The sequence below is a fragment of the Dama dama genome, chromosome 22 (assembly GCF_033118175.1).
Source record: "Dama dama isolate Ldn47 chromosome 22, ASM3311817v1, whole genome shotgun sequence".
Lineage (NCBI taxonomy): Eukaryota > Metazoa > Chordata > Mammalia > Artiodactyla > Cervidae > Dama > Dama dama.
Window position 1 is genome coordinate 20970594 of NC_083702.1, and position 15894 is coordinate 20986487.

Here is a 15894-nt window from a genome sequence, read left to right on the forward strand (position 1 = left end):
CTGTTGGGGGGAATGTAAATTGATACAGCCACTATGGAAGACTGTATGGAAATTCCTTAATAAACTAAGAATAAAACCACCGTATGATCCAGCAATCCCACTCGTAGGCATATACCCTGAGGAAACCAAAATTGAATGAGACACATGTTCATTGCAGCACTATTTACAGTAGTTAGAACATAGAAGCAACCTAGATGTCCACTGACAGATGAATGGATAAAGAAGTGGTGGTATATATACACAATGGAATATTCCTCAGCCATAAAAAGGAACACATTTGAGACAGTTATAATGGGGTGGATGAACCTAGAACCTATTATACATACTGAAGTGAGTCAGAAAGAGAAAGATAAATACCATATTCTAACACATAGCAAACACCCTCTTCCAACAACACAAGAGAAGACTCTACACATGGACATCACCAGATGGTCAACACCGAAATCAGATTAATTATGTTCTTTGCAGCCAAAGATGGAGAAGCTCTGTACAGTCAGCAAAAACAAGACCGGGAGCTAACTGTGGCTCAGATCATGAACTCCTTATTGCCAAATTCAGACTGAAATTGAAGAAAGTAGGGAAAACCACTAGACCATTCAGGTATGACCTAAGTCAAATCCCTTATGATTATAGTGAAAGGAGAAATAGATTTAAGGGACTAAATCTGATAGAGTGCCTGATGAAATATGGACAGAGGTTCATGACATTGTACAGGAGACAGAGATCAAGACCATCCCAGCTTCCAATGAACACCCAGGACTGATCTCCTTTAGGATGGACCGGTTGGATCTCCCTGCCGTCCAAGAGACTCTCAACAGTCTTCTCCAACACCATAGTTCAAAAGCATCAATTCTTCGGCTCTCAGCTTTCTTCACAGTCCAACTCTCACATCCATACATGACCACTGGGAAAACCATAGCTTTGACTACACGGACCTTTGTTGGCAAAGTAATGCCTCTGCTTTTTAATATGCTATCTAGGTTGGTCATAACTTTCATTCCAAGGAGTAAGTGTCTTTTAATTTCATGGCTGAAATCACCATCTGCAGTGATTTTGGAGCCCCCAAAATAAAGTCTGACAGTGCTTCCACTGTTTCCCCATCTATTTCCCATGAAGTGATGGGACCAGATGCCATGATCTTAGGTTTCTGAATGTTGAGCCTTAAGCCAACTTTTTCACTCTCCTCTTTCATTTTCATCAAGAGGCTTTTTAGTTCCTCTTCACTTTCTGCCATAAGGGTGGTGTCATCTGCATATCTGACATTATTGATATTTCTCCTGGCAATCTTGATTCCAGCTTGTGCTTCTTCCAGCCCAGCGTTTCTCATGATGTACTCTGCATATAAGTTAAATAAGCAGGATGACAATATGCAGCCTTGACGTACTCCTTTTTCTGTTTGGAACCAGACTGTTGGTCCATGTTCAGTTCTAACTCTTGCTTCCTGACCTGCATACAGGTTTCTCAAGAAGTGGGTCACTGAAATGTTGTGAAGTAATTAGCCTCCAACTAATAAAAAAATTTAAATAAAGAAAAAAAAAAAAAAAAAAAGAAGTGGGTCAGGTGGTCTGGTATTCCCATCTCTTTAAAAATTTTCCACAGTTTATTGCGATCCACACAGCCAAAGGCTTTGGCATGGTCAATAAAGCAGAAATAGATGTTTTTCTGGAACTCTCTCGCTTTCTTGATGATCCAGCAGATGTTGGCAATTTGATCTCTGGTTCCTCTGCCTTTTCTAAAACCAGCTTGAACATCTCGAAATTCACGGTTCACGTATTGCTGTAGCCTGGCTTGGAGAATTTTGAGCATTACTTTACTGGCATGTGAGATGAGCGCAATTGTGTGGTAGTTTGAGCATTCTTTGGGGTTGGAATGAATCCAAAATTAATTTTCACCAACAGGAATGAATTTCCAGCCCTGTGGCCGCTGCTGAGTTCTCCAAATTTGGTGGCATATTGAGTGCAGCACTTTCACAGCATCATCTTTCAGGATTTGAAATAGCTCAACTGGAAATCCATCACCTCCACTAGCTTTGTTCGTAGTGATGCTTTCTAAGGCCCACTTGACTTCACATTCCAGGATGTCTGGCTCTAAGTTAGTGATGACACCCTATTGATAGGTCTGCTAGAAATTGGTACTTGCTGGCATCTACCTCTACAAGGATTAAATCTTATACAGCTACAGCTGCTGACTTTCAACACTCCCTGAAAGGAGTTCAGGGTGGAGAGCAGAAATGAGGAACTCTGTGCTCAGGGGTGGGGGTGGCGGGTGTGGGGGAGGGTGAACTGGTAAATAACAGGTTTTCAGATAGTCAGGTGTTTTTAGAAGCTGATTTTATAAGCCCAATTCTTCTAGCTCCTCCTATGTAGAAAAGCACTAAAATCCTTCATGGTGATGACTGTTCCTCATGAATAGCAAAATCTTCATGAGATTAGCAGAAACCTTCTGGGAAAATATGTGCCTGACTGCATGTACTCTACCTTCACAAAAATCATATATATACTGACCTTCCTTCTGTCTCTTTGGAGAAATTTCTGAGTTATCTGAGGTGCTGTCTCCTGGGCTACTGTCCTTATTATGCCTCAAATAAAACTTAACTTGTAACTCTTACATTGTGTGTTTTTTCAGTCTACCATTACATTGCTAATTATTGATGGAATATACTACAACCCAGTTCTGACTACAAAATGCATTGAGCTTTGCCCCCAACTTCTTGTGATGATAACTTGAAGTGAGGTGCTATTTTAGAGGAAACAGGTATTTTTCTAAGAGAAATAATCTCAGTTTAGTCTAGAATACCAACCTGTTGGATCCCTGAAAGTCAGAAAAACCCTGAGCTTTCTGCAAATAATAAGCTATTCTCTCTTCCACACTGCCCTCAAAATCTCCAATGAGGTCATCTGGATAATTACTTCTACATTGCATAGTTTGAATAAATAGGATTAAAGAGCATTTTTTCTCATAGAAGACACATTAAAATTTAGGGTACAATAATAGCTCTGGTGTTCTCTATGGTTTCCTAGAAGATAATGAAAAATTCCCAATGGTCTAACATTCAGAGCATGATGGAAATTTAAAATCTCACACATACCTTTATTTCTGTCATGTTCAGGAATTCTTTGTATCTGTTGAGTTGTTTGTATCTCAGGCTGAGAATGAAATCCTGCATTCCTGTAAGGCCTTTTTAACCTGTTATTCTGTGTTGCTTTACAGAAAAAAATGTCCTCAGCATTAATTAGCATATTGAGACAATTGCAGGAATAATCATTATCCCAGAGAAAAAAATACAGAGACCAGGGTGAGATGTGTTGTATCAAGATACATTGTTCCCCAGACAATCAAGAGCAGATTGCACCCCCACAGCCCCACCCACCCTCAGGTTTGCTTACCCAGATTTTAGAATCTGGCAACATCTCTGGTCAAGATACAAAGAGACTCAGCATGCATTTTAGAGCATGGGTTCCAGAACCAAGATTTCCAGGTTTAACCCTGGTTCTATCACTTATTTATGTGACTTAGGCTAGGCAAGCTATTTAAATTCTTTATATCTTTTTTTAATACAAAATGAAGATAATGACAGGCTTTAATTCATTGATTAGCTATGAGAATTTAATGGATTAATATGTATAATGTGCTGAAGACCCTGCCTGTTGTAAGTTTCTATTAAATAGAGGAGTAGATGACTATAATGAGAATTCCAAGATGACTGTAACTATGCTTTGCCCAGAAAATTTCTGAGACCTAGTCAAGAGGGATATCATTGTACTGCTCCAAAAATAAATAATCATCAGTTCCACATCTCAGTAAGCACTTAACCTTTACTTTTAAATAAAACACAACTAATTGTATTTGTTTTTGCTTTTAATTTTTTACTGTCCCTTTGTTTCATTCTCCAAAGTCCAGGGCATTTCTCCAATTGACCACATCAAGAAAGGAAATATTCTAGCATTGTAATTTATATTTAGTTAAGTTCTTCGAATTTTTTAAGTGTAAAAGGACCTTGAAACCATGATATTCTTTTCAAAATAACTTGAAATATTTATTTATTTAGTGACACCATTGAAGGACACTTTTAAATGACTATATCATGTGTATAGATCTCTAGTCGCAATATCACTATACATACAGTGTAGAAACTCTACACTAGTCCAAAGGTAATAATGCAGAAGTTTGTATTGAGATCACAGTTTAAGTAAAAACAAAAAAAAAAAAAAAAAATCCAGTCTCTAGATTGAATACAGAACTATTTCTAATCAAGCAAAGGGAAAAAATGTGCAAAAGAAAAATATGCCAAAGTAACAAATGTGATTTACCTCAGATATTGGAATTGACAGTAATTTTTTTCTAAAATGGGAATATATCTGTTTCCAAGTAGAAACATATATGGCAAATTAAGATTAAAATATTTGTGTTTAAAAGTAAAGGGTATATGTTAATAAAGGATATATGTAAATGAGTTCAATTTAATATACTAGGAGAAAATAAATGATAAGCAAAATTCATTCATAGAAAGTAAATAAACATAAAACAGGATCTACACATTCAAAACTGGTTCTTTTAAAAGAGTAATGAAACTCCTGACTACAAGGATAAAAAGAAAGAAGGTAGGAATTAACCATATAAGAAATGGAGAAAAGACCAAAAATAGAAGAGAATTCAAAGATAATAAAAACCTTATTCATTTAAGGAAATATTTATGAGCACACAATGTGGTCCAGCTACTATTCTAAGCATCAGAAATAAAGCAGGTAAAAAAAATAAATAAAAAGAAAAAAAATCCCTATTCTCATGGAACCCATACTACCAATGTGGGGGGGGCGGGGCGGTGCAGGGCGAGGTGGGGGGTGGAGCAGTGTGAAGGAAAGGTGAGTAATAATTAAATAAGTTTTTAAAAATTATAGTTTAGTAGAAAATGGTAAGAAATAACTCAGGAAAGAAGGATACAGAGGGCTGAAGGGTTACAATTCATTTGAAAATTTACATGAAATGAGAATAGTCAATGAAATATATAATTTACCAAAACTTATTCCTAAAGAAAAATTCTTTATGTTTAACAGATACTAGGATACAACAGATGTTTACAGACTGGTGTATTTTCAGGTTGGTTGAGCTTGTGCCATGCTGGTTGTGAATATTTTGAATCTCAACCCTGCCCACAACTGTTAATGAAAATGAGTCTAAAATATTCTCACAAAGAAAGCAATAGTTTCACACTGTTTTAAAAGCAAGTCCTAAAAGTTAAAAGAACAGATTATCCTAATATTACTAATTTATTAATAATATTACTAATAAAGGATATTACTAATATCCTAATTTATTGTTTATAAATTCTTATAAACAATAAAAACACAAAAGTAGCATAGAGTCAGAGTGAGAGACAATCCACCATTTATTCTGTGAAGCTAGAAAGTCCTGCATGTGAGATAAGAGGAAATAGGATATTCCCCCTTTCTGTTAACACTCAGTTTTCTCTTTCTTTTTTTCTTTTTTTTTTTTTGGTCTGGCAAATCTTTATTTTTTACCATAGCTTTTATATTCTAAGTTAGTACATTTTTAGGGGGAAGATAGTTTAATATTACATCAGCTTATCCTTCATGAAACCAGGGTGTTTTCTGCATACTTCTTTGTGAGAGTCTTGTGCATTATCTTCTGGCCATGGAGCCTATTGACATTTTATGACCTAGGTGAATGCAAAGCGGTTTTCCGTAATCTATTCTTTAATGAACACAAAGGTCAGTCCTTTTGCAGAAGTTATCAGTTAAATTTATCCAAAAGGTTTACCACACAAAGACTCTGCAGCTCCGGTTAGGCAGCCCCTGTTTAGCATTCCTGGTTAAAATGAACAATTCTGAACTCTTATTTTTCTAAATCTTTAACTCTAACCACTTTAGAATAATATTTTATGTTCTCTAATAGGGCTTCCTCACCCCTGAAGGGCTCTGTGCCTATTAGGGCCTTTATGTGATCAGGTTCTTTATGCTGTTTATGATTAAGGTGTTGTGAGTAGTCGTGTACATTAATACGCATTTGCCAAGCAGGCTAGAATGCCAGCAAAGGGGTCTAAATTGAAACACTCCTTTCATCCTGGATAATCTTATAGGATACCACCATCCGGGAGACATATTGATTAAAGTTCTAAGTTGATTCTGTTTGGAGAGAGATCGGGGAAGGCCTTCTACCCGTGTCACAAAAATTAGGGAGTAGTCTAATATAGCAAGCATCAGAAAGACAGAGATCATCTTTAAGGTGAGGGCCGGGGAAGCTTTTTGAAATCCCTGAAGTCCTGATCCGCCTTGCCTGTCAGATCTTCTCCTCATGACCTTGTCATGGGTGGGATCTCGTGTGCTGGCTCCCGGCATCTCCCCCTTTTTTATTTTTTAAGACAGCCAGATGGATCTCAGTCGCGAGCTTCTGAGTGTTCTGCTGGAGAGTTCTGGCAAGAAAGTGAAGCAAGCATAGCTATGAAAACCTTTTAGGGGAGGCTGAAGATCCCTGTAGAGAAGCTATTCTCTGTGCTTGATGGCAAAGTGACTTAATTTGTCCCCATGTGGGTATGGAGGCTTGTTGAGTTGCCCGCGCAGGATGTCTTGGTTGCAGGTCATGAGGCATCTTCCTTACCCTACCTTTCTTATGCAGGGGGGCCATAGCACCCTAGTGGGGTCCTAAAGAAGAAACCTGAAGCCTACCCACTCTCCTCACCTTACCTATCTTCTCACAGTTTTCTTGATGTCACTTCCAAGTTGTTTTTGTGTTTGCATCTGCAATATTTTTTCTTTAATTTTTTTTTTTTTTTTTTTTTTGGCATTGTTTGCTCTTCATTGCTGCATGGTCTTCTCTCTAGCTGCAGCGAGCATGGGCTATTCTCTAGTTATGGCACACAGGCTTCTCATTGCATTGGTTCCTCTTGTAAAGCAGGGGCTTTAGGACATGGGCTTCAGTAGTTGTGGCTCGTGGGCTTGAGAGCACAGGCTCAGTAGCTGTGATGCACAGGCTTAGTTGCTACGTGGGATCTTCCCACATCAAGGATCAAAACTGTGTCTCCTTCATTGGCAGGCAGATTCTTCACTGCTGAGCCACCAGGGAAGCCCTGTGTGTGCAGTCTTCAAATGATTTGTGTTCAGTATCTGTCTTTGGCCCCTTCTCTTCATCTGCATAATCTTTTTTAATTTTATTTTATATTGGAGTTTAGTTGATTAACAAAATTGTGTTAGTTCCCAGTGTATAGCAAAGTGACTCAGTTATGCATGTACTATTCTATTCTTTCCCCATTTAGGTTATTATAGACTATTGAACAATAGACTATAGACTATTGAACAATGTTCCCTGCACTACGCTGATGAGTGATGTCTGCTGTCATGGCTTCATCTGTCACTTACATCCCTTTTGTTGTTCACTTGCCAAGTCATGACCAGTTCTTCACAACCCCATGGACTGCAGCACACCAGGCTTCCCTGTCCCTCACCATCTCCCAGAGTTTGATCAAGTTCACATCAATTGAATCAGTGATGCCATCCAACCACCTCATCCTCTGTTCCCCTCTTCTCCTATTGCCTTCAATCTTTTCCAGCATCAGGGTCTTTTCAAATGAGTCAGTTCTTCCCATCAGGTGGCCAAAGTATTGGTGTTTCAGCTTCAGCATCAGTGCTTCCAATGACTATTGAGAACTAATTTCCTTTAGGATGGACTGGTTGGATCTCCTTGCTGTCCAAGGGTTCTCAAGAGTCTTGTCCAACACCGCAGTTTGAAAGCATCAGTTCTTTGGTACTCAGCCTTCTTTATGGTCCAACTCTCACATCCATACATGACCACTGCAAAGACTATAGCCTTCACTATATGGACATTTGCCAGCAAAGAGATGTCTTTGCTTTTTAACACACTGTTCACATTTGTCATAACTTTTCTGCCAAGAAGCAATCGTCTCTAATTTCATGGCTGCAGTCACCATCTGCAGTGAGTTTAGAGCCCAAGAAGAGCAAACCTTACATCCTGTGTGTGTGTGTGTTGGTCACTCAGTCGTGTTGGACTCTTTGATGACTTCCAAATTTCTACACTTAGACACTATTGGTTTTCTAATCTGCAGGCTCACACACTCATCACAAGTATTGAAAACACGTTGTCCAAAGCTAGCCTCCTCACCTTGAGGCCCCTCCACCTGCCTTTCATATCCTGTCGAATGGCACCATAATTGACCAAGTCTCCCAAGTCAAAAGCCTAGAGATCATCTTGATTTCTCTGTCCTTTAATTCCCCTCATCCTACAATTTAAGAAACCTGATGACTCTACCTCCTTAAGTCTGCTAAGTTCTCCCATTCCCATCCCTAATGCCACAGCTGTATGCTGAACACCAATTTCTTTCCCAGATCCCTTGCAAGAGGTTGGCCTCTCTGCCTTCAGTCTCCTCAATCCATCCAAATCCCGCTTGTTACTGTTCCATCACCCCCACATGTCTATGCCTTAGCTTCACGTGGAACATTCCTCCACTTCCTTCTCCATCAGACTTATCCCAATCAAGGAGTCTTTTCTGTTTAATCCACTTTTATTCTTAACCCAAAACTGTATCCTTCTTTGATCTCTCATCACCTCATTTATATTCTTATATACCATTTGTTCAGAGCTGTATACTTGCCATCTCTCTTGCTGCACAGTAAGATCCTTGAAGGCATAATTTCTCTCTTTTATCTATGCAGCATGAATCCTATCATAATGCTTAACACATGGTTCCATGCAAAAAATAATCATTGAATGAAGAAATGAGTGATGATATTAATGAATGAAAGTTCATTTGAAATATATTTATTGAGCATATATTCCAGACACTATTCTGAGTACTGATGATATATTACTTAACTTGGCCTTGTGGCAGTTCTTTTGCAATAGGCATGTGATTAATTATAATATGAATGGAATAGAAATGAGTCCGAGGAAGACAGGCTTCAAAACAGATATTATTAAAGCTAACACTGTCAATTTCACACTTAACCTTCCTCTCTTCATATCCTCCAGGATTATATTTGGGAGAATAATAGGACTTTTCCATTTAAACTAGGATAATAAGAATACAAACACACACACATACACGTATGACAGCTTCTGTAAACAGAAACTCCAAAGTAAAGATCTTATGAAGTCTAAATATATATGCAAATATTTACCTTCTTCTTGAAATATTTCAGGTCTCTCACCTGTCTGCCGATCAGGAGCAACAAGTGCAAACTTCACATACTCTGTCTTCTCTCCATCATTTTCTGGGAAATAAAGTGGAACAAAATCCATTCTCATCAGAATAAGTGGATAAAATAACAGTCTGTATTATAACTGAAATGGAGGTTAAAAACCATTTTTTAAAAGATATCAATAATTTTAAAATGATATCTTAATAAAAGACTATAACAATTAATAACCATATAATATCATGCTTTATGGACAAGAATTTACTAAGTACTTACTGCTATATGTGTACTGAAAATCAACATTTTCAATGCTTCTTTATAAATGTAACATTCTGCAACTTCAATTTACCAATTGAATAAAGGTGTTGAAAAAAGAAAGTTGGGCATATTGCTAAGAAATTAAGACAACAATAGTATCTTCTGAGTTGTCATTTTTTAAGTTAAATCTAGGCATCTATACTGTTTATTATCATCGTTTATAACCAAAGAGTTGATCACATTGAACTGATATTTTTATGAATCAAGTCAAACGTCCTGTCCAAAATATGTTGATCTGTATGTGTTTAGAGCTAAACAATAATAACAATGAAAAAGAATTCCTCAAAAAACAATTATTAAAATGTGCTCTGTATCGGAATCTGATATCCAGCTCTCCAAACATGTACAGGCCTTTGCACTCATCCATTTCATTAAATTTCTGGGAATTGACTGTCATTTTTAAACATAGTGACTATAATCTCTTCAGCAATGTAATAATAATAACAATAATATTGAACAACTCACAATGTCCCAGGTACTATTCCATGTATTTATATGCATTCGTTTATTTAATCTTCACAACAATTCTGTATAATAGAAACTATAAAGTTATATATCCCCATTTTATAGAAGTGTAAACAGAGGCACAGAAAAATCTACTGAGCTTTACATACATACATGGAAAAACAAACTCAAGTAATAATTATAAGTGCACAAGATACATGACTATATTCATATGTTTCTGGTAGAAAATTTAATTAATGATAAGAATATGTAGACTTATTCCAAAAGTTTCCTAGGCCCCATTTGTCTCTTGCTGGTGTTTGTATATGTATCTGTGTACCTCGTAGACCAAATTTCATTAAACGACAAAAGAAAAAGAAAACTCAAATATCCTCCCTTTATCATCAATGTAATCATTGTTCAAGATATATACTTTACAGAAAACTATCTGCAAAATCTACTACAAAACATGCAATGAAGCTTAATTCCCAAGAGCATAGGATAAATTATTAAACTATACTTATGGCCCATTATCCTGAGATCATCTCACCTCTGTGTGGTTTATGCCTCATGGTTTCGTATTCCAAGTTCTGGCAAGGAGTCTGTCTCATGAACCAAAAAGTTAGCAAAGTGACCTTATGAGCAGAGTAGGAAGAGTCTCACTGCTCTGTGATGTCTCCCACACAGGAAGCCTCCCCTTAGAGTCACATTCATGCTGTTCTTCCTTCACACAAGAGGTTAAAGGATGAGGATATTTAAAGTGTGCACAATATCAGATAATAAGGTCCTGTGTTCAACTAGCACATTTGAATCTGAGACCCACTATTGCTGAGCTATGATAATAGATACATGAGAAGGTAGAAAATTTGACTTTTTTTTTTTTTCAGAATTCTGGCCAATTTTATTTTAAGGATTGGATGCACCGTTTAAGGGATCTCTAACTTAAAAGGTATAATTTGTACAGAAGATCTTAAAATTATTTGTGTTTTTCCATGAAAGCAACACATTCCTTAATTAACTCATTTAATGTGCATTTACTGATCACGTAATTTTATGCCAGGCTATGTTCTAAATGCTGAGGACAGAGCAGTCAACAAATATAACAAGTAAATTACCTCTTGGCTCACGGGATTCATATTACAGTGAGGTGGAGGACAGTAAACCAGTAAGTCAAGGGCATACTATACTAAATTGTGGTTTTTAAAAACTAAGAAAAACATATTGGAAAAGAGGTGATAGTTTGGGGATAATAATGGAAGACCTCACTTGAGAAGGAAACACTTCAATAAAATTCTGAAAGATACTACAGGAGATCATGAGTCTAAATATATAATAGATTGTTAACTCCATGAGAATAGAAAGCATGTCTTATTATTCATGATATCAATAATTGAATAAATACATTTAGAGAAACTTCTATGTGTTTACATTTTGTTAATCAATGAAATTATTTGATATTCATAAACAAATGATAAATTATGAAAAAGAGATAAACTATATATGAATTGGGCTTCCCTGATGGCTCAGGGGATAAGAATCCACCTGCCAAGGCAGGAGACATGAGTCTAACACTTGGGTTGAGAAGATTCCCTGGAGAAGGAAAAGCAACCCACTCCAGTATTCTTTCCTGGGAAATCCCATGGACAGAGGAGCCTGGCAGGCTACAGTCCATGGAGTCTCAAAAGAGTCAGAGAGTACTTAGCAACTGAACAACAAAGAAGAGATAAATCAAAATTATTGAGAAAGAGATAAAAATACATTTGAATAGTTTAAGGCATTTAAAATATGTGAGTTGTACTTTATTTCTTAGGTACCTTCCTATAACTCTAGCTATCCTCTCTTTTTATTTTCTAATTTTATACTCTAATGAATTCACTCCACTGAAGCCACCACTTGACTTAAGCCAATCCCTTGTCCTCTCTGACCAGTTCTATCACTCTCACCTTCTGTCTTTCCAAATTATAGAGGGCTAAATGTTATGTATCTGTCAGGTTTCAGATGAAAAAATTAAATGACTTATTTAAGAAAGCTTTTGTTGATTCCTAAAAGATGCTGCTGTTGAAGTGCTAAATTCAATATGTCATCAAATTGGAAAACTCAGCAGTGTCCACAGGACTGGAAAAAGTCAGTTTTCATTCCAATCCCAAAGAAAGGCAATGCCGAAGAATGTTCAAATTACCGCACAATTACACTCATTTCACATAAAAGCAAAGTAATGCTCAAAATTCTCCAAGTTAGGCTTCAACAGTATGTGAACAGAGAATTTCCAGATGTTCAAGCTGGATTTAGAAAAGTCAGGGGAACTAGAGATCAAATCACTGACATCCACTGGATCATAGAAAGAGTAAGAGAATTCCAGGAAAACATCTACTTCTGCTTTATTGACTATGCTAAAGCTTTTGACTGTGTGGATCACAACAAGCTAGAAAATTCTTAGAGATGGGAGTGCCAGACCACCTCACCTGCCTCTTGAGAAACCTATATGCAGGTCAAGAAGTAACAGTTAGAACCAAATATGGAACAAAAGACTGGTTCCAAATTGAGAAAGGAGTACATCAAGGCTGTATATTGTCACCCTGCTTATTTAGCTTCTATTAGAGAACATCCTGCAAAATGTTAGGCTGGATGAAACACAAGCTGGAATCAAGATTGCTGGGAGAAATATCAATAACCTCAGATATGCAGATGACACCACCCTTATGGCAGAAAGCAAAGAGGAACTAAAGAATCTGTTAATGAAGGTGAAAGAGGAGAGTAAAAAAGTTGGCTTAAGACTCAACATCCAAAAAACGAAGATCATGACATCTGGTCCCATCACATCATGGCAAATAGATGGGGAAGCAATAGAAATAGTGACAGACTTTATTTTCTTGGGCTCCAAAATCACTGTAGATGGTGAGTGCAGCCATGAAGTTAAGACACTTGCTCCTTGGAAGAAAAGCTATGACCAACCTAGAGAACATATTAAAAAGCAGAGACATTACTTTGCCGACAAAGTCCATCTAGTCAAAGCTACGGTTTTTCCAGTAGTTATGTATGGATGTGAGAGTTGGGCCATAAAGAAGTCTGAGAACTGAAGAATTGATGCTTTTGAACTGTGGTGTTGGAGAGTCCCTTGGACTGCAAGATCAAACCAGTCAGTTGTAAAGGAAATCAATCCTGAATATTCACTGAAAGGATGGATGCTGAAGCTGAAGCTCCAATACTTTGGCCACCTGATGGGAAGAGCCAACTCATTTGAAAAGACCCTGATGCTGGGAAAGACTGAGGGCAAAAGGAGAACAGAGTGACTGAGGATGAGATGATTGGATGGCATCACCAACTCAATGGACATGAGCTTGAGCAAGCTCCGGGAGATGGAGAAGGACAGGGAGGCCTGGTGGGCTGCAGTTCATGGAGTTGCAAAGAATCAGACATGACTGAGCAACTGAACAACAAAGCTAGGTTATAATCTTTTTACATGCTCCCATTCCTCCAAATATTTCCCGTAATAAAAATAGAATACAGGGGACTTCCTTGGTTGTCCAGTGGTTAAGACCTCACACTTCCAGTTCAGGGTGTGTGAGTGCAATGCCTGGTTGGGGAACTAAGATCCCACATGCTGCACACTGAGGCTAAAAATGTAGAAAAAAAAAAAGTATGCATTAGAATTATTGCTAAATAGTCTCATTAGATTCTATCACCCAAGAGGTGTGAGTCTTACCTGACTTTCTCATTAATATATTCTTGCAATTCAAAAGATAATGCACATTATAAACACTGAATACATTTATGCGGCATTATCTAATAGACAAATAATCTTTGACTCTTTCTACCGAAATAGGGTCTCTTATCAACTTAGATTTTTATTTATTTGAGATCAAAGTTAAACCTAGGAATTTCATAAAGCTTTTAATATAAAGGTTCAAGCATTTTCCTAAATAAATATCATATTCATTTAAAATTTACATGCAATGATTGTCATCCTTTTCAAGAGTATAGTTTGATGTGTTTTAACACATATGTAGTTTGTACCCACATGCATAACAGAGAGAGAGAACATTTCTATCTCCCAAAAAGTTGCCTCATGCCCCTTTGTAGACAGTCCCATCACATCAACCTTGTCCATGACAACTACTAATCTGATTTTTTTCTCTATAAGCTTGCCCTTTTCTGCAATATGAGTGAATTCATAATGATGTTTAGGTTTTTTATTATGACTTCTTTCTCTTTTCACAATGCTATTGAGACTTATGAATATTGTTGTATACATCAGTATTTCATTCCTTCTTATGGCTGAGATTATTCCATTGTATAAATCATTATTCATTTAACAATTGTTCTATTGCCATTCCTTCACAAGTTGGTGAACATATGAACTGTTTCTGGTGATAATGATAAAGTCATAACATTAATGGTATAGGGTTTTGTGTGGATGTCTGTTTTCATTTCTCCAGTGTGAATCTGTTGTTATTGTTTAGTCACTCAGTTGTGTCTGACTCTTTTGCGACCCCATGGACAGTAGCCCACCAGGCTCCTCTGTCCATGGGATTTCCCAGGCAAGAATACTAGAGCAGGTTGCCATTTCCTTCTCCAGGGCATCTTCCCAACCAGGGGATCAAACCCACATCTCCTGCATTGGCAGGTGGATTCTTTACCACTGAGCCACCTGGGAAGCCCCTAGTGTGAATATCTAGGTATTCATTTCTGGGTCATATGGTAAGTGTATATTGAACTTCATTAGAAATTTCTAATTGTTTTCTAAAGTGGCTATACCATTTCACACTTGTATGAGGATTTTCAGATATCCCACACCTTCACCAGCACTTGGCATTGTTCATATTTTAAATTTTAGCCATTATGATAGGTGCATGTACCTTGTTGTGGCTTTAATTTGCATTCACTAATAACCAATCATTTTTCTAACCATCTTTTTGTCATCTGTAGATCTTCTTTGGTAAAGTATCTATTCAAATTATTTAACCATTGTTAATTGAGATTTATATAAACATACCATCAGTTGCTTGTCACATGAGCCTCTCCATTGGGCAGCTCACAACATGGCAGCTGGCTTCTCTCACTTCTCAGGGAGTGAGAGAAAGAGAGCAACCAAGACGGAAGCCTATTGCAGCACTACTTACAATAGTCAGGACATGGGGAAAAAAACCTAAATGTCCATCAGCAGAGGAACGGACGAAAAAGACATGGTGTGTGTATATGTATATAATGGAAGGAACTAAATGGAATTTATTATTAATGGAAGCCATTAAAAGGAATGACATCGTGTCATTTGCAGAGTGTGAATGGACCTAGAGATTATCATAGAGTACAGTAAGTCAGAAAGAGAAAAACAAATACCATATATTAAGGCATATATGTGGAATCTTGAAAATGGTACTGATAGATTTATTTGCAAAGCATAAATAGAGACACAGAAGTGAAGAACAAATGTATGGACACTGAGGCAGAGAAAGGGGGAGGGAGGATGAACTGGGAGATTGGGATGGACATATATATACTATCGATATTATGTACAAATAGATAACTAATGAGAATCTAATGTTTAGCACAGAAAACTCTACTCAGTGCACTGTGGTGATGTAAATGAGAAGGAAACCCAAAAAAGGAGAGGATATGTACACATATGGATGACTCATTTTGCTGTACAGAAGGAACTGACACAGAAGTGTAAAGCAACTCTACTCCAATTAAAAAAGAAGCAAATGCCTCTTGGCTGAGCAAGCAGAATGGAAAACAGGCTAAATTGTCTAACTGAAGATGAACTCACTGACTTTTACCATTCAAGCTTTGTTCTTCAGGATCCCACCAGCATGTATTTACCATATTGTGTGGCTGGAGATGTCTGAGCTCTGTGATCAAACTGCTAGCCTGAGATCTGGAGACTGGTGCTTCACCTAAGCATCAGGAGTACATGTTCTTCTCTCCTTAACTGCTGCATTAAAGGAAAAAATAAATTTCTCTAAAG

At 37.3% G+C, this 15894-nt stretch overlaps 1 protein-coding gene across 6 annotated transcripts in view; it reads right to left on the bottom strand.

Moving 5' to 3' along the window:
* Positions 1 to 15894, bottom strand: part of LOC133043775 (C-type lectin domain family 7 member A-like) — a 48385-nt gene that overhangs the window by 9816 nt on the left and 22675 nt on the right. The window contains exons 1-3 of one of the 6 annotated variants that reach the window (XM_061125006.1): positions 10480 to 10673; positions 9180 to 9242; positions 3089 to 3202 (exon numbers count right to left, since the gene is read on the bottom strand). In XM_061125006.1, the coding sequence (XP_060980989.1) occupies positions 3089 to 3202; positions 9180 to 9242; positions 10480 to 10540 (238 nt within the window). In that variant the 5' untranslated portion in view covers positions 10541 to 10673. Of the gene's footprint in view, positions 1 to 3088; positions 3203 to 9149; positions 9243 to 10479; positions 10674 to 15894 lie in introns of those variants that run through there. The other 5 variants (XM_061125004.1, XM_061125005.1, XM_061125003.1 and 2 more) reach the window with 5 other exon arrangements.